The 21,959-nt window shown below is 39.7% G+C and overlaps 1 protein-coding gene across 2 annotated transcripts in view; it reads left to right on the forward strand.

Annotated features, from left to right (window-relative positions):
• Positions 1–21,959, forward strand: part of LGR4 (leucine rich repeat containing G protein-coupled receptor 4) — a 99,687-nt gene that overhangs the window by 66,070 nt on the left and 11,658 nt on the right. Inside the window, exons 3-11 of one of the 2 annotated variants that reach the window (XM_053561137.1) lie at positions 7,104–7,175; positions 8,580–8,651; positions 14,810–15,025; positions 15,791–15,862; positions 17,983–18,051; positions 18,905–18,976; positions 19,147–19,218; positions 19,688–19,756; positions 21,337–21,408. In XM_053561137.1, the coding sequence (XP_053417112.1) occupies positions 7,104–7,175; positions 8,580–8,651; positions 14,810–15,025; positions 15,791–15,862; positions 17,983–18,051; positions 18,905–18,976; positions 19,147–19,218; positions 19,688–19,756; positions 21,337–21,408 (786 nt within the window). The remainder of the gene's footprint in view (positions 1–7,103; positions 7,176–8,579; positions 8,652–14,809; positions 15,026–15,790; positions 15,863–17,982; positions 18,052–18,904; positions 18,977–19,146; positions 19,219–19,687; positions 19,757–21,336; positions 21,409–21,959) is intronic. The other variant, XM_053561138.1, reaches the window with a different exon arrangement.

Below are 21,959 nucleotides of genomic sequence, written 5' to 3' on the forward strand. Positions count from 1 at the left end.
TTTAATAAAAGCATGTCGTATCATCGTGTCTTTTGCTGTTTAGAATAATTGCCAAAAGTTTGGATCCTGCTGACTTCAAATTATATTTAATAAAGCCTTCAGTGACCTCCCTAGGCCAGGTCGGTTTTGAACTAGGAACGCTTTCTCCGAAGACTGTGTCATGGGCCGCTGGCAGTGCCTGCTGTACGTGGCAGGTGGCAGGACACTGTGCTGATCCACTTCCTTGAGGGAATTTAATGGCCTCCCAGCGGAGGCAGCTGGTGATACTTCCTATGCAGGTCTTCAAAAGTAGGTATAGAGAGAAAAGGTGAGTGGGGGAGAAGACATTGCCGAGAGGTAGGTAAATTTTCTTCAGAAGGGAAGGGTGGTGCTCAAAGTACTTTTCAGTCAGGACTTGACCCTAGTACCATGCCAGGTAGGAAGGTCAGCACAGCAGTGTATGGTCCAGTCTGTGGCCTGTCTCCTCTGCCTTTGTCACCTCCTCCCCAGCCTCTCCATAATGTGGTAGAGAAATCGCCCTTCGCGAAGCTCTCTGTCCCTGTGTGCCGGGCGCGTTTCATGCCTTCCTGCGGCAGTTGCTGTTGCCTCCCGCCCTTTCTCCGCCCTCATCTTTTCACAGCAGCTGCTGGAAGCTACTGAACCCTCACCTGCCCTCCCCCCAGCTTGGCTCACATGTCTAGTCAGTGTATAGATTGTGTTCCCCACTCTACTAATTCTTGGCTAGAATTCCAGCCAAATGGTACAGTGAAATGTCTGGAATAGGCCAGAAGAAACCTGAGTCTAGACATTTCTTTGAGAAGTAAAACCAATTGGTTTACTATTTGCCTCTGTTGTTTCTATAACTTGGTCCCCAAGTGAGGAGATCTCAGTCTAGGGCAGTGCGTTTCACAAAGAATCTGGCCCAGATACCTTCTGACATGTGGCCTTCTCATACACACCGTTGACAGTGTCCCATATTTAACCAGCACTGTTCCTGTTTCCCCCTGCTGGGAGGGACAGCAGATAAATAAGTTCAGGGCCAGGGTGGCACCTGTGGCTCAAAGGGGTAGGGCGCTGGCCCCATATGCTGGAGGTGGTGGGTTCAAACCCAGCCCTGGCCAAAAACTGCAAAAAAAAAAGTTCAGGGCCAGGCACCGTGGCCCATGCCTGTAATCTTAGCACTCCCCAGCTTAAGGAACTGGGGAGTTTGAGACCAGCCTGAGCAAGAGCAAGACACCATCTCTACTAAAAATAGAAAAATTAGCTGGGTGTTGGGGCGGGTGCCTATAAGTCCCAGCTACTCAGAAAGCTGAGGCTGGAGGATCACTTGAGCTTAGGAGTTTGAGGTTGCTGTGAGCTAAGCTGATGCCACAGCTCCCTAGCCTGGGCAACAGTGAGATGCTACTTCAAAAAAAAAGATAATAAATCAATTAATTAAATAAAACTCTTTTTAAAAAGTTCAGGTAGTAAGCATATGCATTCAGAGTAGAAGGTCTAATCAAAAACTCTTGCTTTTCAAAACCTTCCCTTGTAGGAGCCCCTAATATGAATTCATGGTCTTTGTGAATAATAAATGCACACAAAAACAGACTCGTAAAGACATTACACACTGAGCTACTTGTGTCCCATTTCCTGGAAGGGTTCCAAATCCAGTGGGTGAGGGGAAATCTAGTAGATGGCTGTTTCCCTCTCCACCCTTTCTCTGTCTCTCCATTCTCTGGCTTTGCTCTCTTTGCTTCTGGGACCAGAAGACTCAATAGCTGTCTTGAGGTAAACTGCGTCCCGGTTTGAAGTCCTGCTAAACTTCTTTTAAATCTGTGTGATTGTATATACACATGGAGTGTACTGAGATACTGCTGTTGATCCGTGGACTAGTATTCCCATGTTTAAAGTCCCTTTTCACCCTTCCTTAAGAAATTATACACCTAGCATATGTTGAGAAAGAGAATTGTTGCCTGAGCACTTGATTCTCTAGAATCCAGCAAGAAGTCTTTTTTGTTAGGAGAGTGAGGAAGGAGAAAGGAAAAAAGAGGAGAAAAGATGCAGAAAGGAAAGATAATCAGGAAGTTTTCTCACTTTTTAGGTAGTAGTGTTCCCTTTTTGAATCCAGAGTCTTAATAAGGTATTGGGGCTTTGCTAAGATAACAGCCAATCCCAGGCATCTGATATATGTAAGGTCTCATGCAAGCTCATGCATATAACATGAACATGAGCTAGTCCCAGCCCTTAAGGGATATGTCATTTTCCTGAGGATGAGAGAAGTATAGGTTAAGTGGAGGCAAACTAAGACCCAATGAGAAAGCTTCACGTAAGGTACCTGTGGAATCAAAGGGAGGTGATAGCTAATGGTTTCGTATTGGTGGCTGTCCTCAACTCAGACAACCTGAGCAAGGTGTCCATGGCAGAAGGTGGAATGGAGGTGTTTCGGGTAAAGGAAATAGTGGGAGCAAAGAATCAGGTGGAAAAGCGTGGTTTGTCAGGATGTAGTAACAGTGCTAAGTTGTAGCAAACAAGGAAGATGGGAATAAGGTGGTAAAGGAGGATCAGGTTACGTTCAAAGTTCAGCTAATTGAGCAGGAGAAAAAGAGCCGCTGGGAAAATGCTCTGAGTTGTGCTTTGAGTACTCACAATATTATAATTAAGTGGTTTGAGGCAGGAGCCTTGTGGAAGTTCATGGCGATAATCCAGGAGAAAAAGATCAGGGTCTAAACTCAGGTGACGGCAGGAAGAGTAAAAAGTGGATGGATCGAAATGTCTCAGAGCGATGCCCTTTTTTATGGTCTTTGGGGCAGAACACAGAGCAGATGAGAAGTGATGCCTGGGACTGCACACCTTTCTGTGACAGAAAATCATACCCCTTTCACCTTCTGTTGCCATCCCAGTCATCTTTTTGTTTTTTTCAGCATTTCACAGCCATTGGAAGAATAGTCAAAGAGTTTGTGAGAAAAAAATTGTCTATATCCTATCATTTGACTGACTAATTAAAAAGGGTTTCTGGGGCCAACCAGTAGGTCTTCAAGTAGTGAAAAGCTAAGGACTGTTGGTTGTGGCACAAAAGTGCAAACGCAGGCACGAAAAGTAGTTGGTCTTTGCTAATAAGGGTGCTAATAGAGGTCCAGTAGTGACAAATTCTTCCTTAGTATTAGCCACCTTTTTTTCCTTGGGAATTGCTAGAAAGAAAGCACAACAGAGAATTGTCTATATCCTAAGCATCATTCTAATGAGTCTGGGATATGCCCTGCCCTTGGGGCTTCTGGGATCCCATCCTCAGGCCCTTCCCACTGGTCACCATTGGCTGTGGGCAGGATGGCACTGTTGGTCTGCTGAGAATTGCTTCATAATTGCAGTTCTGAGCTGCTGATGCATAGTCCTTTCCTTGTTAGCTTGGGATTGCTGGGTGAGAGTTATGGAAACTCAAAAAAGGCTCTATACTTGCCCAAGTCCATTCTGCCTGACCTCTCCTCTCTGGGAGTTGTTTCCTAATATCTTGGGGACACACCAGAGGCAGTTGGCCCAGCAAGAATCAGGATGCTGGCTCCTCCACCTGCCAGCTGCGAGACTCATGCCAAATCACCTAACCTCTCAGGGACTTGGAAAAGCAGGGCTATTGACATGAGATTGGAGTGAAGTCTGTGTACCATCTATCACTATCACGGTGCCTGAAACTGCTGTGGGTCCATATTTCTTTTCTTCCAAAGATTTTGGTACTTTCTCCCTAACTCTGTTGCTTATTTGATTTGCTCTTTTCTGGATCTGAGCTTTTAGACATGGAGCATCCCTCAGGTTTACTCTTAAGAAGTACTGGCTCATGAAATAAGCCAACTATGAAGAGGTTTTGGAAAGTGCAGTTGCTGATGCTGCAGCGGCCTTTACGGAGCTGCTGAGCTCATTACTCATTAACACAGCAGCTTGGTAAACTTAGGGGGAGTCAGTCCTGACGGCTGCATGTGAGGTGTTTGCTCCAGCAGGAAACTAAGGCATCAGAGTAGTGCGTCCTCTTGCGCGGCATTCGGCATTATCACCAACCAGCACACACTGGTAGTGTTTACTTCCCCCAGATAGTTGGCTTATGTTTCGGGATAAGCCTCAAGGGGAGAGCTCATTTTCTCATTTATATTAATGATAAGTAGAGGAGATATAGAATGCTTTTTCAAGTTAGGTTACTTTAGTTTACCCATGGTTTTTAAAGGGGCAGAGATTTGGGAAAAGGAAGCAAATATTTTAGCTCATGTGGTTAAACACTCTTTTCTGTTGCTTAGTTAAGATAATCAGGTGTCCTGCATGTTGCCACTTCCTTTGTTACCTAATAAAATACTGTTTTCCATGCGCCCAGCACAACGGGCTGAACTCAAGGAAAGCCCATGAGTACAAGGACATTGAAAACGAATATTAGAGATGAAAGAAGAATGCTTTGTTATAACAAGAATGCTGTAACAGCCTCCGTCTGTGCAGAGTGTTTTTCTTTTGGGCAAACTAGCTTTTTAAAACTGGTCATTCAACCACAGGAGGACCCGTCCAGTCTCATGACTCCTAAAGGCACCGGGGAAGAAGTGACCTCTGATGCCTCTTATGGTGCAATTTGATCTTTTAAAATGTGGCCTCTTAAACGCTGGTTACAGCTGTGAGCATTATCAGTTGAATTTAATGAGTGAGCCTGGGGTGTAGGAAGCTTCTTGGGATTGTTTGCACCAAGCTTGCACTAAGGCTGACTATGAGCTATGGGGTTGAAAGGGTGAATATTTTCAAGGAGGAACTTCTGAGAAAGCAGCTTTCTCAGTGAGTTGGCATGTTGGAGGGTGGTAACAGGAGTATGAGATGCATGCCCCATTCTCAAAAGCACCTGTACTTGGCCTTCAACACTAATATGCAAGAAGCAGCTACTGGAAGGTAACCTGTGACTTAGTTTAACTATGAGCTTCTAACTGTTCTTGCATAGGGTCTGTTTGTAAGAACCAAAGCCTTCGAGGGAAGTAGCATTGCAGTTGGGTGTTTAAGGGGTGAAAAATGAGGTTGGTAGGTGAAGTATTTAAAAGATTTGGTGATGAAGCTGACTAGTCTGGAACCAGGAGGATTTGCCAAGGAGAAAGAACTTTAAAGGAAGCACTAAAAAGTTCTTAAAACCATCTTTTTCAATCCCTTGTTTTAAATATAGTGCACACTTGGGAGGTGTGAAGCTTTGAGGCTGATGGCACAAAGTAAACAATTGTGAGGCTGGACTATGGGAAGCCTCCAAAGGTACACAATGTAAGATCAGGCGCTAGAGGGCCTTGTGAGAAGCAAAGTACGCAGTCAGAGGGGTTTTTAGGAAGAATTTAGGGGTTTGAACCCTGTGTTAAACTTGTGATGGTGCTTGAGAATCCAGCATTGTTATCCTTGCCATTCAAGAAATAATTCCATGTACTCACCCTTTGGTTTCTGAGTCCTCTGGCTGTCTTCCCGCCATCCCTGACCCCCCAACCCAGCTTCAGCCCACACATCCTTCTGTGTTGTTGGTTAAGGATCAAATATTGCCCTTCCCAAGGCCATTTGCATTTTAGCTGGGACACAATAGTGCATCTGAAAAAGTGTCAGGCTGCAATGACTTTAAATGTTAAGGCTGATAAAGGATCCTTCTCCCGGTCCCTAAAATCAGGGTGTGTAAATGGAACAGATTGGAAGAGGGGAGAACCTGCTCTCTCAGGAGAGGACATTGTGTGTCTGGCGCGTCCTAGGTACTCTTATTTGTTCATGAATGAATGAAACTTTTTAGTGAATGAATGAATTGGTGAATAAGGCTTAGGAGGTTGGGGTTCTTATAGAGAGAACAGGAAAGATAGTGGAAACCTTTATTTATTTATTTATCCATTAATTTATTTCTGTCTCCCTGGGTAGAATGCCATCATGTGATTATAGCTCACAGCAACCTCAACTCCTAGGCTTAAGTGATCCTCTTGCCTCAGCCTCCCAAGTAGCTGGGATTACAGGAACCTGCCTCAATGCCCAGCTGGTTTTTTCTATTTTTTAGTAGAGACGGAGTCTTGCTCTTGCTTAGGCTAGTCTCAAACTCCTGAGCTCAAGCAATCCACCCTTCTGAGCCTCCCAAACTGCTAGGATTATAGGCATGAACTATCACACCTGGCTGGAAATAAACCTTTTAAAGGAAGGATTGTAAATTTTAAAGGAGGACATGGTGACTGTGTGGTCCTAAGACATAAGGGCAAGAGAATATTCAAAAGAAAAAAATTATGGTTTTAGAATCTAGCCGCTTAGAGGAGTGTCCCTGACAGAACCAGAAACCTGGAGGAGTCCTGTGGTTGACACCACTGTCATTTTCTGAGTACATACTTGGAAACCTTCTTTCACAGGTCTGCAAGTTATGTTAGCCTCAATCCTGCTGCCTGGTGTTTCTTAATGCCTTCTGTTCAGTTTTTTTTTTCTTCTCTCTCTCTCTCTCTCTCTGTGCATTGTATGCTCAGACTTCTTACAAAAGGACCTCAAGGTTTCTTATCTTTTCCTTATTTCACTCCCACTTAAATTTTCCCCTGCAGAATGTCTTCAGGAAAACACTTAAAAAAAAAAAAATGTATAGGTCATTGTTTGGAAAGTTTCTTTTGCAGTGACTCTTACTTTCTGCCTCTCTTTTGCAGGGGATCTGCTGCCCTGGGTTATGTAGAGATAACAGGCCAAAGGCATTCTTCCCTGACAGACTGACTGGTTTGCACTGATCTGTATAAACACTCCTGCCTGCTGACCAGTAGTCCACATTTATGAGGTCCTTAGAAAACACTGCAAGCTGCCAAGAGCAACCATGAATAGCAAACTTAATTTGGTTTAATGTGTTTTGGCTTGCTTGACCTCACCAGAATAAAATGTGCCTGTTTAAATTATTGTATCGGGACTTAAAAAAAAAAAAAAATTCTAGAGACATTTATCTCATTGGAAAAATCTTGGGATTCTTTTAATAAAAGGTTTACTCCTTTTAGTTTAGTAAAGGTTTAACTCCACATTTAATGTCAGATAGACTGGAGACATGTTTAATGTAGACCTTTAATCACAGATTAGGTTTTTGTAAATTCTGAATTTTAAATCTGAATTACTGTGTTTTTTTCTTTTCTCTTGCTACTTTTTTTTTTTTTTTCCCCTAGACAATTGGCTGGCAACGACCTTTCTTTTATCCACCCAAAGGCCTTGACTGGGTTGAAAGAACTCAAAGTTCTGTAAGTAATGCAATTTTAGAGTTTCACAGCTGGCTGTGTATTTTCTTTCTGCATAGTCAACATGATTGGAACTAGGTTAAGCACAGTTTCTTTTAGTTCAGGATTAAAAGATTTAAGGAGTGGCCAATGGGTTGGGTGAGAGGCTAGAGGTTGATTTAGGCAACCTAGAGTCTAGATAACAAAAGTTAAAACTCTAAATAATAGGTATTCTGATGTCCAGCATGTTACAGTTGAATGTTAGGGGTTTTGTGTGGTTGATGCATTGAATTAAAACTGTATTTAAGCTTTACTGGTAGAGTTTTGTTTCTGCCTGTCTTATGACTATGAGAACTTTGAATTAGTTGACCCTAAAAAGAAAAAGGCTTACAGCAGTTCCAAAGGTTGAAATCATTTTAGAGCTAAAGGGAATTGAGATGCCTGTGATTTTTATAGCCAGCGAGGGATCAGGAAATAAATTCCTGGCAGTAGTCAGGAGCTTGGAGTGTGGCAGATCAGGAAACAGGTGAACAGACCGCCCCGGCTTCTCCCGCTGCCTCGCTATGTGACCGTCAGCAGGTCCCTCGACCTTTCTGGTTCAGTAAATAGGCGGGCCCTTTACCTCTTCCATTCTGTGGTATGACTCACGTCAGGCAGTCATTTTATTAATGGGACAAGAATGGCTTTTGGCAAAGAGTAAAAGGATTTCATTTTCAGTAGGGATCTATGCCTCCATTCTCTAGGACCTAGTAGATGATTATTTTATATTTATTATTTTTGTTTACTTTTTTTTTTTTTAATAAAGATAGGGAGTCTCGCTATGTTGCCCAGGCTGGACTTAAACTCCTGGGTTCTCGTGACCCTCCCTTCTCAGCTTCTGAAGTCCCACCTGGCTCCTATTAGATGATTTGAAGCTCTGTTTCTGTCCTGGCCCCACATGCTTTGAGGACATTGCCGCTGTTCCCTAAGAACTCAGGGTCTGCAGTCCTCTTGGTAAAATTGGCCTTACCTACTGTCCATGTTTGTGGCCTCTGCTTTATTCTAATTTGAAAAGGCATTAGGGATTCCAGTGGGTTTATTATACTTCTCAGTAAACTTGTTATACCTCCTAATTAACACTGACAGTACCCAGAGTCAAGAGCATTAGCTAGGGTGCCTTGATTCCTGGGAGTGAAACACCTGGAAATGTGGATTACCCAGCAGGTCCTTGTTGGGAGATGGCTTGGAGTAGCAACATAGTTTTCATTTTTGGCTTTGTAATAAATGCTTCCTGATTTTTTGTAATTCTCTTGTCTTGGGTACTTTCTACCCCCTCTACAATGGCCCCCTTTTTGCCATTGGAAATACTTTTGATAAGAAATAGCTCTGAATTCTTCTAAAAAACGGTAAGAATTGCTTGTTATTCACTAACCCCAAATTTCCTTCCAGAACCCTCCAGAATAATCAGTTGAAAACGGTACCCAGTGAAGCCATTCGAGGACTGAGTGCTTTGCAGTCTTTGTAAGTAATTTTTTGGTTTTCTGCATTCTTAGATCATTAGGAGAACTGGGATCCTAGGGAAAGGAGAGATTTATCCTTTTATCTTAAACAAAAAGTGCAGTTATCAAAATGTCCTTTGGCGAGGTGGTTCTGTTTACCTCCTCGCTTGTCTTAGAGGCGAAGAGAAAGCTACTGAGTATTCCGGCTGGGTGTACGTCCATGAATTTGTGCTTGGGTGGTAATGAGCACCTTCTTGAACCAGAGTTGTATGTATGCAGTAGATCTGGTATCTTGTGCCCTGACAGTCAAGCCACAAAGAGGATTCTGTTTGGGGTGATAATGATAATCAGAACAAATTGATTATATAGTTCCTCATTTGGTGAAGAGAGCTTTTCAAAAAAGAGAGAGAGAAAGAAAATGTATTCTTTAAGACAAGGAACTCTGTTAGCTTCTACTAGAATGACGAATACACATTGCATTGCTTCACTTCATGTCCTAAATACTGAATACAGGGGACTGGGGCATAATTTCTCAAAGTGTGGCACTTTGACCATGCTTTGCAATAAGATCACTAATAGGAGATCGCTAAAATGCAGATTCCTAGGCCATATTCTAAAGGTAATGTTATTTTCTGTTTAAAGTAGGGCCCAGAAAGCTGTATTTAAAAAAAAAATCGCTAGAACCTCTCTTAATTTAAGAAATGTAGCAGTTATCACATTATAGGTGCTAGATTATAAAATTTCATTTGAACGGCATCACCTATTTGTATGCTAATCTGTTAGGGTTTTTTATTGTAATTTGAAATAACTATAAATGTAAGCTTTTGTAGAAACGGATGTTAGAAAACTTAGGGCGAAAATGATTGAGCTCCCTGTCCCATTGGTTTGCCATTGTAAAACCATTTTTCATGGCACCAAGAGGACATCACAGGAAATTGGGATAGCTTGCCATGTGATTTTAGATTAGATATTCTGGTAGTTAATGGGAAACGAATGTGAAAATAAAAATACGTACTAATAAAATATATGCTATAAAAGTTAAACTTTAAAATGTGTTTAATGTCGTAAACAAGGAGTATTCAGGGTGTTGGCCATTTAATTTACTAGTTTAAATAAAAGTTTAAAGTGGTCTGTATTAAGTAGCTCACTTCTCTAAAATGATAAATTATAGAACGTAAGGATTTGTTTTTCTCTGTAGCTAAGCGGGTAGGTTCCTGGTAGACTCTCAAAATGAACCAATTGGAATAAGTTTCTTTTACAAATAATGTTATTTTGCTGCGCCCTCTCTCACCTCTGAAGGGTGTACGTGGAGGAAACCATCTGACCTCTCTTGGACCTCAATTCATTAGGCATTTTAAATAGTTCTTGTTTTCTTTTGCTTCTTCAGAATTCACTTTACTTCAAGATCTTCAGACTGAATTGTTATTTCCTAAGACTTAATAGGCAAAATACTCGACCATTTTGTCTAGTTTGAAGGCTAAAAAAGAGATGACTAGAATCTCATTTGCATCTTTAGAACAGAAAGATTTCCAAGAAAACATCCGAGTGGATTCTAATTTGTAGTCAGTAAGTTCATTAAAACACAGGAGACATGTATTGGTAATGTAGGTGATTTGAAGTGCTTTTCACGGAAATTATAGGTTTCCCTCTCTAAAACAATGCTTTAAAAAAGCATACTGGGCACATCATTCTTATGGAGTGAATCCCTCAGTTTACATTATCCAAATTGGGATGGGGCTCGGAGCCGAGGCACGACAAACTTTTTTTTTTTTTCTTCAGGAGGCATTAGGATGTTTTCATATGTATCAGTAACACAAGGTACTGCTCTGTGTCAGGCCTGTTTTATTTGAGAAGTAAATGCTCATGGGTTTGTTAGCATAGTGGGTGCAGCGGTGAAGTGAGATACAATTGAAATTCTGTCATGGTGTAAAACAGTCTTATCAGCACTTGAGTCAGTTTGAAAATCAGATCTTCAGACCTGAATTACATGTAAGATCTCCTTGTGGTTTTGAACAGTGCTCGAAAGGAACAAAGTTCATGATAGATTGAAATTGACCAGAAGTGGTTTGATGCAAGTATGTGCTTGATGATAACTATAAAATCTGAAATTGTTGGTGCCAGCAGAAAGGTAGCACAGTCGCCTCCAAGAAGCCGTGAAATGGTGAAAGCATTACCCGAGTGGGAAATTATGACATGTCAGAATTAGCTCCCCTGGAATTTTTCTTTACATCAGATCACATTCTTATGGAATATTAAAGGATCTTTGAGGTCAAATATCCTAGGTTTCCCTCAATAATTTAAAAATATGTTTATAAATATTATCTTTTCCTTGTTGGTAAGTTACAAATAGAAAAAGAGAGCTTTTGATTACACAGGGTAGGCGTTTATTGACAACAAAAACTTTCAACAGTAAATATCTGCCTTTGGTACTTTTTTTTTTTTTTTTTGAGACAGAGCCTCAAGCTGTCACCCCAGGTAGAGTGCTGTGGCATCATAGCTCACAGCAACCTCTCCAACTCTTGGACTTAAGCGATTCTCTTGCCTCAGCCTCCCAAGTAGCTGGGACTATAGGTGCCTACCACAATGCTATTTTTTGGTTGCAACCGTCATATTGTTTTTTGGCGGGCCCCAGCTGGATTCGAACCTACCAGCTCAGGAGTATGTGGCTGGCACCTTAGCTGCTTGAGCCACAGGTGCCGAGCCCCTTTGGTACTATTTTGTTACTGTAATTTCATTTTAGACAAGAAACTTTGAAATAGGTGAGTCTAGGTCTGATGTACAATTAACTTTTGAGAATAGAGAATTTGAAGCACATTTGCAAAACAAAAAGTAAGGGAATTTAGTTAATATGTCATTAACCTTATAACAGTAACATTGGACTTAACATAAAGTAACAGTTTATCTCTTGCCATTAGGAGCTTAAATAGTAGAAAACCCGGAAGAAGTCCGTGTAACCTTTCTACCTCATGAGATATCTGATGATTTTTAGCGTCTACTGAAAGGATCATTATAGTCTTTTCATAGTCTTTCAGTCAAGATGAACATTAATAATGTAGGTCATTGGTACAGAGCCACAGTCTGAGACAGTTTCTCTGTGGAGCACTGATCTCAGTCTAAGGGCAAACTCTTTATCTTTATGGGTGTATCACCACACCCACATGTGAATTGAGGGATAAGGATTAACCATTTGAGTCACCACAAATCCTTTTTCTCATGTAACATCTTATTTTTTTTCATTAGCCTGTAGTTCTTCCTGTTAATCTCTACTTGTATGGTACTTTATAATTTGGGGAAATTTTTAGTACAGAGGAAATTACGTCTACCCATTTATTGTTTTGCCATTATTTTGTATAGAACATAGTTCTGCTAGCTCAAAACTCACCTGGTTATCTTGCTGCAAGTTCAGGCCCTCGTTTTTCCTTGATGGGAGATGGCACAGAATTTACAGGACCATAACGGGAGGGTATAACTGAATTTATGTTAAAAAAAGGTACTAGCAATTTTCCTTATAGTATTTTACCATGTCCTACTGAAACACTTTTACAGAGGGGACTTGATTTCACTTAAGGGCATTATAAGTGTATCTGGGCATGCATTTCCCATTATTTTATTGAATATGAACATAAATTATCATTAGTATGATATAATATGCTATTTGAACTTTTCTCTTGCTGTAACACTGAGAAACTGGAGTGGAACTTCAATTTGTAATTAAAATACAATCCAGGCGGCACCCGTAGCTCAGTGCGTAGAGAGTGCTGGCCACGTACACCCAGGCTGGAGGATTCTAACTCAGCCCGGGCCAGCTAAATACTGTCAACTGCAACAAGAAATAGCCAGGCATTGTGACGGGCACCTGTAGTCCCAGCTACTTGGGAGGCTGAGGCAAGAGAATCACTTAAGCCCAAGAGTTTGAGGTTGCTGTGAGCTGTGACGCCACAGCACTCTACCAAGGGCAACATAGACTGTGTCTCAAAAAATAAAATAAAATAAAAATTAAAAAAATAATAATAATAAAATACAATCCAAACCCCCTACCTGTCCTGTGGAATCTGAGCCCTGTTTGCATCCCAAACTTTGTCTCCCTGGACCCTCCACTCCCCTCCTGAGTTCTAATTGCTTTGACCTTCTGGGATTTGGGAGATCACACCAACTTGGTGTCGCCACTGGGCCTCTGCCCAAGCTCTTTGGTTTGCCTAAAACATTCCTTGCCCAGCTCCTGCTTGGACTCTGGCTCATTCGTTAGGTCTCAGTTTAATTATCACCTTCTCAGAGACACTTTTCCTGACCCCACACTTTCTGAGAGCTCCTCTCCTCTGGCTCCATGGGTCTTTATCTCAGGACCCTATTTACTTTCAGATCACCTTTTTAAGTGCTCTGTAATCATTTTGTAATTTGTTTATGATCTGTCCCCCCACCCTACCAGAATGTCAGTCTTGGGAGGACAGATCTCACGCTTGTTGCGTTCACCATTTTATCCTTTGTGCCTCACAGAGTGCTCGATTTGAATGCGTCGAATTTAAAGTATAACTCAGTTATATAATTATTTAGACACATTATATGCTTAATTGTATGATTACATGTTTAGTGTCTCCCTCCTCTAAGAGTTGGTTTTTCCACAAGGTTCTGAGTTGTATTTGTGTGTGTGTTTGAACACATTCCTAACTACTCATTAAAGCAAATCTTCTCAACAGCTCTGTAGCCACTACTTTGCCATTCTGTTATATAGAGGTTACTTGTCTCTTCTCAGGGTAAGTTCTAGAAAGCTCAAAGAATAAACAAGTCTAAAAGTGTGCTTATAGGCAGATTCTTAAGGCAGCTGTTTAGTGTCCTGAGCTGTCCTTTTTTGAGGTTCTTTCAGTTATCTTGACACCATCAGATACTCTAGGACCAAGGGTCTTAACCCCCTGCTACTCTGCCTCTCTGAAGGAGAGGAAGTACATCTGTGGCTGGGTGCAGTTAATTGGGAGCTGGGCCCAGAACTTGCCTTGAGGGGAAGGGACAATTATGTCAGGAACTGAGGTTGGAGAGGCATAAGGAAACAAGAGGCCCAAAACCACTCTAAAATTCAGAATTTCCTGAACTCAAAAGCTGCCAAACATGATTTCTTCAAGAATATGCTGTCATTTTGAATTTTTGTCATTTTTTTGTGTTTCCTATTTTCACAAAAAAGGTCCAAGGCTGGGAGGCATGGATGTAAATAATGAACATACATCAACAAGGGATTTGCGAGGACAGTTGTGATTTGCCTGGCACACAGTGTCCTTCACCATCTTAGTACCAGGCTGTCTTTGTGTCGAAAAGCAATTGTTCCGACAATTACAGATGGTGGTGCCAACAATAATACTTAAAAACTTAGTTTCCAGATTTGCAGATGGGGACTTAATTTTAAGTCTGAGTTATCCTATTAGTAAGGTGTTCTTAATTCCAAAATTTTTTTGGAAAAATGGAAGAAGCTTTAAATCCACAATAATGTTGATTGGAAGAGCTAGGCAAATTCAACCTTTTTCTTAATGAATGTTAATTTTGGCAAAGTAATTTTGTGAAACTGTTTACAACTAAGGGAAGAGGGGAGGGTTGCTTTGCTAGTACATAATGCTTCTGTAATATTTTTAAACTTTCTTGGTGATTATAAGGATGATTGAGAATCTATTGGAATGGTTTGTTGCTTTAAAAACAATTGTAACTTATTTTCTAATGTTTCCCTTTTGTACCAAATCAGAATAGTGACTAAATTTAATATCAAGCATGAGTTTTAAGTAACATTGAAGTAAATTTGTCAGTTTAGTTTCGTATTGTTTTTCTGCATTTTAATAGGTATATTCTGAAACATAAAATTCCAACTTGAGTTCTGTGAGGTTTTTTTTTTTTTTTTTATTGTATATATCTTTCTAAGAAGTACCATAAAGTTACTTCTTAGTCAAAGATAGTTGAAAGGCATAGATTTGGATACATCCCTTGGTTACCAAAGAAGGGAAAGAATGGACTTTAATATGCTGTTCTTGGAAAAGTTTTTAGATGTTATGAGGACTTCTAATGAAATTAATGAAATAAAGAATGCCCTGGACTTGGTCATTTTTGTAAGTCCTTTTTGTTTTGAAAGCTCTTGAGTTGTGTGAGTCTCCTTGCCTCATTTCACTAGAATTTGTTACTGAGCGTGGTTGTCTCTGTGTCTGTCAGGCGGTTAGATGCCAACCATATCACTTCAGTCCCGGAGGACAGTTTCGAAGGGCTTGTCCAGTTACGGCATCTGTGGCTGGATGACAACAGCTTGACAGAGGTGCCTGTGCGTCCCCTCAGCAACCTGCCCACTCTGCAGGCGCTGACCTTGGCTCTCAACAAAATCTCCAGCATCCCTGACTTTGCATTTACCAACCTTTCAAGCCTAGTTGTTCTGTGAGTACCTTATATTTGCGCCCGTTGGAAGGGGCACAAGAACAGGTGACAAATGATTATCAAGTACCTCACTGACTGTGCTCCTGTACAGTCGGTGCCTGTGTACAACTAGATTAAACAAAATAGAATTAAAAAAAAAATCCGATACTGTTGAATCTTCCTAAAATACATGGCCATTTGTAATTATGAGAAGAAATAAGAAATCGAGTCATTTGAAAACACACTTGTGTGATGACATTGTACTTTCAGTGTTAAAATAAGCGAACTTGTTTTGAGATGCTTATAGAAATAGCTTCTAGGGATACTTCGTGCTTTTCCAGCTTTTTGTGTTTTTAATCTTTCAAAACTTGGATATAGTAAAGTGACCTTTCCTTTCCAATCTGTTACCAATCTCACCGTTGTAAACTGTGGCCTTCCTCTATGCTGTTACCCCTTTATCTTCCCAATGGGAGAGTTTGTCAGAGTTTTGCTTCATATAATTAAGAGCTAATCAGAATTTTAACTTCAATAGAATATTAATCTTCACTGTGTGTGCCATCTTTCCACTAGAGATATTATCTCTTTCTATTGGTAGTCTATGTTCAGTAAGTCTGTGCAGTGTAAAGCAAGAGGTAACTACCCAGTGCGATTTATTATCCATAGTCAAGTGTTGACATGTTTAGCTGTAGCATTCCTTCAAAACACCAGTTTAGGCATATAAAACATTTATAAGAGTTGTTATTAGAAGGTGTAGAAGTCATTTTGATGCTTTTTTTTTTCCCATAGGCATCTTCATAACAACAAAATTAAAAGCCTGGGTCAACACTGTTTTGATGGACTAGATAACCTGGAGACCTTGTAAGTATATTCATATTTGAGCTAATTGTATTGTGATACCGATAGCGTGATTTTGCACTCTTTTGCAGTAGGAAAAAACATGAGTCTTGAGTTCATCTCATCATTAATTTACTTTGATACATGAGTAAATTCTTGCCATCAAATAACCCAGTTATGAATACTAATCTAAGTTAATAGTAGCACATATGTGCTACTATTTCCCCTTCCTGTTAAAAGCAGCTCAAGCTATGGAAATTTATTCCTTTTCAAAAGTGTTAGTTTTGTTAAATGTATGGCAGTTTTGAAACTTGGAAACTTCTGAAATAAAATCTGGATCATTTGTTTTTCTCATGATCTAGGTTCCCTTGCTCGTTGTTAACACTGGGTTTGAAGACTTTATCTGCTTTCACATGCTAAAATATAACAAATTAAGGTGTCATGTTTTGCTTATGATACTTTTGTTGTTTCCACTAGCTAATTTGTGCAGGACCTCTGGCTATTCCAGCTGCACACTGCACCATTACATAAGTAAAAGATGCAGTGCAGCTGTGTGCAGTTGAGAGCAGGATCATTATTTTTCTTGTTTTAGTTTATATGAGATGTCTTTATTGCCTTTATTCGAAGATACATAATATTTGCTGTTGTTATGTAATGAATGATTCAGAGACTCTCCTGATTATATGGGTGAGTAAAGCTTGATTAGAATGCTTATGATTTATGGTGTTTTGTTCAACTGAGTTTTCTTGTTAGCTCTCAGTTAATGATAAAACTTCAACTCTTTTAGGACTCCAGTTTTTTGTTCTTTTTTTTTTGAGACAGAGTCTCACTATGTTGCCCTCGGTAGAGTGCCAAGGTGTCACAGCTCACAGCAACCTTAAACTCCTGGGCTTAAGTGATTCTCTTGCCTCAGCCTCCCATGTAGCTGGACTACAGGTGCCTGGCACAATGCCTGCCTTTTTTTGTTGTTATTGTTGTCATTGTTGTTTAGCTAGCTCAGGCCGGGTTCAAACCTGCCAGCCCTGGTGACCTAACCACTGAGCTACAGGCCATTAGGAGTCCATGAAATCACATTCCTGTTGAAACAATTCAAGGATAGTAAGCATCAATGGATATTTGAAAGTTGAAGATCTTGGGCAGCGCCTGTAGCTCAATGGAGTGGGGCGCCGACCCCATATGCCTGAGTTGGCGGGTTCAAACCCAGCCCCCACCAAAAACTGCAAAAAAAAAGAAAGTTGAAGATCTTAAGGAACATAGTTCCAAACTGAGGTCTCCTTTGCTAAGTGTGTAACTTCTAGTGCAACAAAAAAATGAAATCACTTAAAGATCTCTTGATCCTAGGCCTTGTATGTATACTGTTCCAATTATTTTAAAATTAAGCCTCCTCAAAGTTTTATTTGCCATCTTTCTTTCTACACAAAAAAGGAAAGCAAAGCAGGTCTCAAAGGAGATGGGCTTTTAATTTTGTTTGCTGTCAATCTAAAATCAGTCATGCGATCATACGTCTACATGTTCTTTATGTTAAGAGAAATTAAGATTTTAAATGCTCTCATAACTAAGAGAGTACGTAGTACAGATTGCTATGGTTTATGTCTCTCCCAATTAATGTAATGTTTTCAGTAATTTGCAGCCTGCATGAGAACAGTAGTTGTGTGAGTCCACCCTTGTTCTTCTCCTCGTTATTCTTATCTCTATCATGCTGATGGTGGGGCTTATGTCAGCTGCCCTCATTCCAGAATTTCAGAAGCTACACTAAACTCCAAATAGAAACCTCAGTTTCACACCCTTGTCATTTACAAATGGATATTCAATAAAATTCTATAGTATGGTGCATTTCCTGAGAGAAATACCATTCAGATGATTTATTTCTTTAATGCATCAGTAATGCATGGCTCTGAGAATTTTTTGACCTTATATATTTGTTGACCTAAAAACATCATAGAAGAATGACTTTTTTCTACTTAGTAGTCTAAGAAAGGGAATAAATTCAATTGTACTTCTGGAGTTTTGAATGACAATGTGATTGGTAAAGAAAGATTGCCATCAAGAAAAGTTGGTTTTTCTAAATATATCTGTACCAGAGTTCCTTATAAATTGTGACCACTGTTTAATATTTTTATCACTTTCCCCCCAATTTTTTCTAGGGACTTGAACTATAATAATTTGGGAGAATTTCCTCAGGCTATTAAAGCCCTTCCTAGCCTAAAAGAGCTGTGAGTATTGTTTTGTTTTCTGTATGCTTTCATATCCCTGACAATGAGGTTTTAGGTTTTGTTCTGTTACATATGTCTGTCTATAACATGTACACACACATAAGCATACAAATTGGATGTGTCCACTGGCATAATTTTGAGCCATACCTTATTGTATAGGGTTAGTTGCTGGTTAAAACAAAAAGACATGATGTGTGGTCTCTGCCTTTACAGAGCTGGTAGTCTTAGTCTCACTGAGGAGCAGACCATGTAAAATAGACAGCTGTTTCTGGGTAGAAATCAGGGCTGAGTGGATAGGATAAATAAATCATTCCAGAAAAAGGTCCCATTGAAGCTTGGGGTCATTGGAAAAGGCATCACTACAGGGAGAGAATTAGACTAGACCTGAAGAATGGAAATATTTAAGTAAATGGAAAGAATGAGGAAGCATTGTGGATGTTGGGTTTATCACAAACAGAGATAGTGTCTATGGTATAATAGGGGTTGTGTGTCCTGAGTTGACAGTTAACTTTCGAAGATCCATTGCTTAAAAGACAACAGGCTGCAGTTCGAGCTATTTTGAGGTTAGAACACCTTATGATTCTTATGATCTGAAGTTCTCTGATGGTGAAGCAACAGATAAATGCATGGGAGGGAACTGATAGATACTAGGCTAAGCAGTAGATTTAAAAAGAATTATGTAGGTCCTGAAAAAGGTGGCATGGACTTAAAATTCAGATTCCCCACAGTTTTGAAAATTTTCATGTGATTGTAACTGGTTGTATTTTACATAATGCTGAACAGCAGTAGATACTTGAGACTTATTTCACAAAAGGATAATCTGTTTTAAAATACTTCTCTCCTGTCTTTCTAGGGGATTTCATAGTAATTCTATTTCTGTTATCCCTGATGGAGCATTTGGTGGTAATCCACTTTTAAGAACTATGTAAGTATTTTTGAAAATTTCTTTTAATATGTAATTATGTAAAGCTATGTCTGTATAATGCCAACATCCAGATAAAGAATGAAAATTCAGGCTTTTGAATATATGTGCGTTGTGAACAGAGTGCTCTTGAAAAAGTGAAACTTTCTTTTTTTTTGTAAATATTTTTACAGACATTTATATGATAATCCTCTGTCTTTTGTGGGGAACTCAGCATTTCACAATTTATCTGATCTGCATTCCTTGTAAGTATTATGCAAATTTAAAAACAAACCTGAATATTTATACAATTGTTTTAATGCATAAAATAAGAATTTATTATTGTAGCTTCAGAAAATAAAATCTTTTTATATTTATTTATTTATTTATTTGCAGTTTTTGGCTGGGGCAGGGTTTGAACCCGCCACCTTCAGTATATGAGGCCAGCGTCCTACTCCTTTGATCCACAGGTGCTGCATTGAGAAAATAAAATCTTTTTAATTTTTTCTTTTTCTCTTGGACAGAAGTCCAAAGGACAACTCTGAAAATTTATAATAGTTTACATTTAAATGTGAATGCTTGGCCAAATTGTTCCACTTCTTACATTCAAGAGATGAAACTAGTTTTATTTTTAGTTATAGTAGTTACTATAATTTTTAACTGTTAAAAAGATTAAAAGAAAGTATTATCTATGAGAAATTTTTTAATTAAAATTTTCTCTGTTAATTTGTTAAGAGTCATTCGTGGTGCAAGCATGGTCCAACGGTTTCCCAATCTTACTGGAACTGTCCATCTGGAGAGTCTGTAAGTGTGGCCCTTCAAGGAGGGGTTGGGTGCAGATAACACTACCGGCCTGTTAGCAGGGTTCCAGTGCTTTTTAGGGATGATGATGATGATGATAGATTCTTCCAGTCTCCCTTGGTGAATATCATGCATGGAGATAAATATGTTGGGTTTGGGGTCAGTCACTTCCTGCAGAATACAGCCTAGTATGCAGATAAGATCTGAAAAGGTCCCTGAAAGTGTAAGGCTGAGGAAGTGCCAAGTTAGAAGCAGTGCTTTAGGAATTCAGAAGTGTGAGATGGGAGGAGGTAGACCCTTTAAAAACTGAATACTGTCAGGTTTCCTAGCGCTGGCCTTCAGTTTAGAAAGACAGGATTAGTAAAACTGGAATACTTAGTGTGTTATTTTTGAAAGTTTCTTTTAATATATAATTATGTAAAGCTATGTCTGTACAATGCCAAGCATCTGCATAAAGAGTAAAATTCCAGGCTTTTAGATACATGTACAGAGTGAACTGAGTGTAACAAGAATTACATATTTATAATGGGACAGAGGTGGGTAGCATGGGGAAATTGGAAAATTCTTTGTGACCAGATTTTAAAATGACAAGCCTCGAACATTAAGCATTTGGTTATAGCAGCGTTTCCCAGTGAGTGGTCTGTGACTGAGTTACAGGTTCGTTGAAGATCTTGATGACCTCAGCTCTCCAGACAGCCAGGTGGGGCTGAGGCACCTAGGGTCTCTAGACATAGGAGCCTTACCACAGTGTGCCATATACGTCTTATGATTGTTTACATGTGCCAAGCTGTTAAAAATAATGTAGGTAGCTTGAGATAAGGAGTTTAGACTTGACTATTAAGGCAGGTGGAGGTGATGAGAATGTTTGTGCAGGTAGTGTGACGGAGGGTAAGGAGGAGACAGACTAGAAATAGGGAGGAAAGGGGCCATGGGAATAGTCTGCTGACCAAATAAACACATTTAACTGTGAGAGCTCCAGGCCTTTAATCCCAAACAAATGGCATGGTCTGAGATTTCTCTACCCCTTTCTGCATCATTTCACCCCCATCTACATAAAAGCGGTAAAAATGCAGAGAAAGGGTAGGTGTTCGAAGCACCATAGAGCATGAAATGACAGGCACTGGTGATTGACTGCAGATGGGAGTGTGGGAAGAGAGGAGAATAAGAGAATATTTCAGAATGCTGAGCCAGAAAGTACAGAAAGAAATGAGGTTTGAGGGCAGGATGCTAAGCTGATTTCAAATGTTTTGGGTGTAAGATGATGACAGAACTTGCAGCTGATTGTGGTCAGGCTGTGACTGTGAATTAGTGTTTTTCTCTTGGGCCCTGTGGGAAAACAAGCCCATCATCTGGATAATATTAATGTCCCGTCACCATCATTTTTGTACTACTGTGAAGGTGATACCAGTAATGAGGGTAATTACCTTCCCACATGCCTACCTTTAGAGGCAGTAGTAACTAGGCCACGGGCTGCGTAGACCCCAGTCTATATGCAATTCCATGAGTATTTGTTTTTCTGTGTGAGGATAACGTTTACTATCTCAACTTGAATTATTTCTTAGATGAACAATGTTTTTCCACAGGACCTTGACAGGTACAAAGATAAGCAGCATACCTAATAATTTGTGTCAAGAACAAAAGATGCTTAGAACTTTGTAAGTTGGATTCTTCTTTCCCCTCATATGTCCTTTTATGTTCTTCACACATGTTCAGTTTTATTTTTAAGGAATTGTTTTCATAAGTTGGTTTTGAGATATAATTTTTTTTTTATTTGTTCCCTTCGTGTAAATGAGCAGGTGTTTTACTAAGTCCACAGGGTAGGTAATGTATGTGTTCATTAGGTTTTTAGGGTTATTAATATATCAAACATATTGCCTGATTTTGAACAAACTAAAACCAAGCTAGGCTTTTCCTTATGTTTTTCTTCTCCTGAGTCCTTGTCCTTCGTTTAGTTTCCCTGGGATATTATCTCCCATATTCTTCTCTTTTTCGTAAGCAGAGCTTAAGTCTTTCTTGAATCAAAAATAAATTAAGCATGTATCTGCCTAAAAACTTTAAGCTGACTTAGAAATTAAAAGTAAATAAAGGATGTAAAAATGTCACCAGAATAAACAATTAAGTTGTTAATAAGTATTCAGTGGAGGAAGAAAGTAACAAATCACTGATTAAGAACAGTCACGCATGGCTTAACGATGGGAATATGTTC

This window comes from Nycticebus coucang, chromosome 14 (genome assembly GCF_027406575.1).
Source record: "Nycticebus coucang isolate mNycCou1 chromosome 14, mNycCou1.pri, whole genome shotgun sequence".
Lineage (NCBI taxonomy): Eukaryota > Metazoa > Chordata > Mammalia > Primates > Lorisidae > Nycticebus > Nycticebus coucang.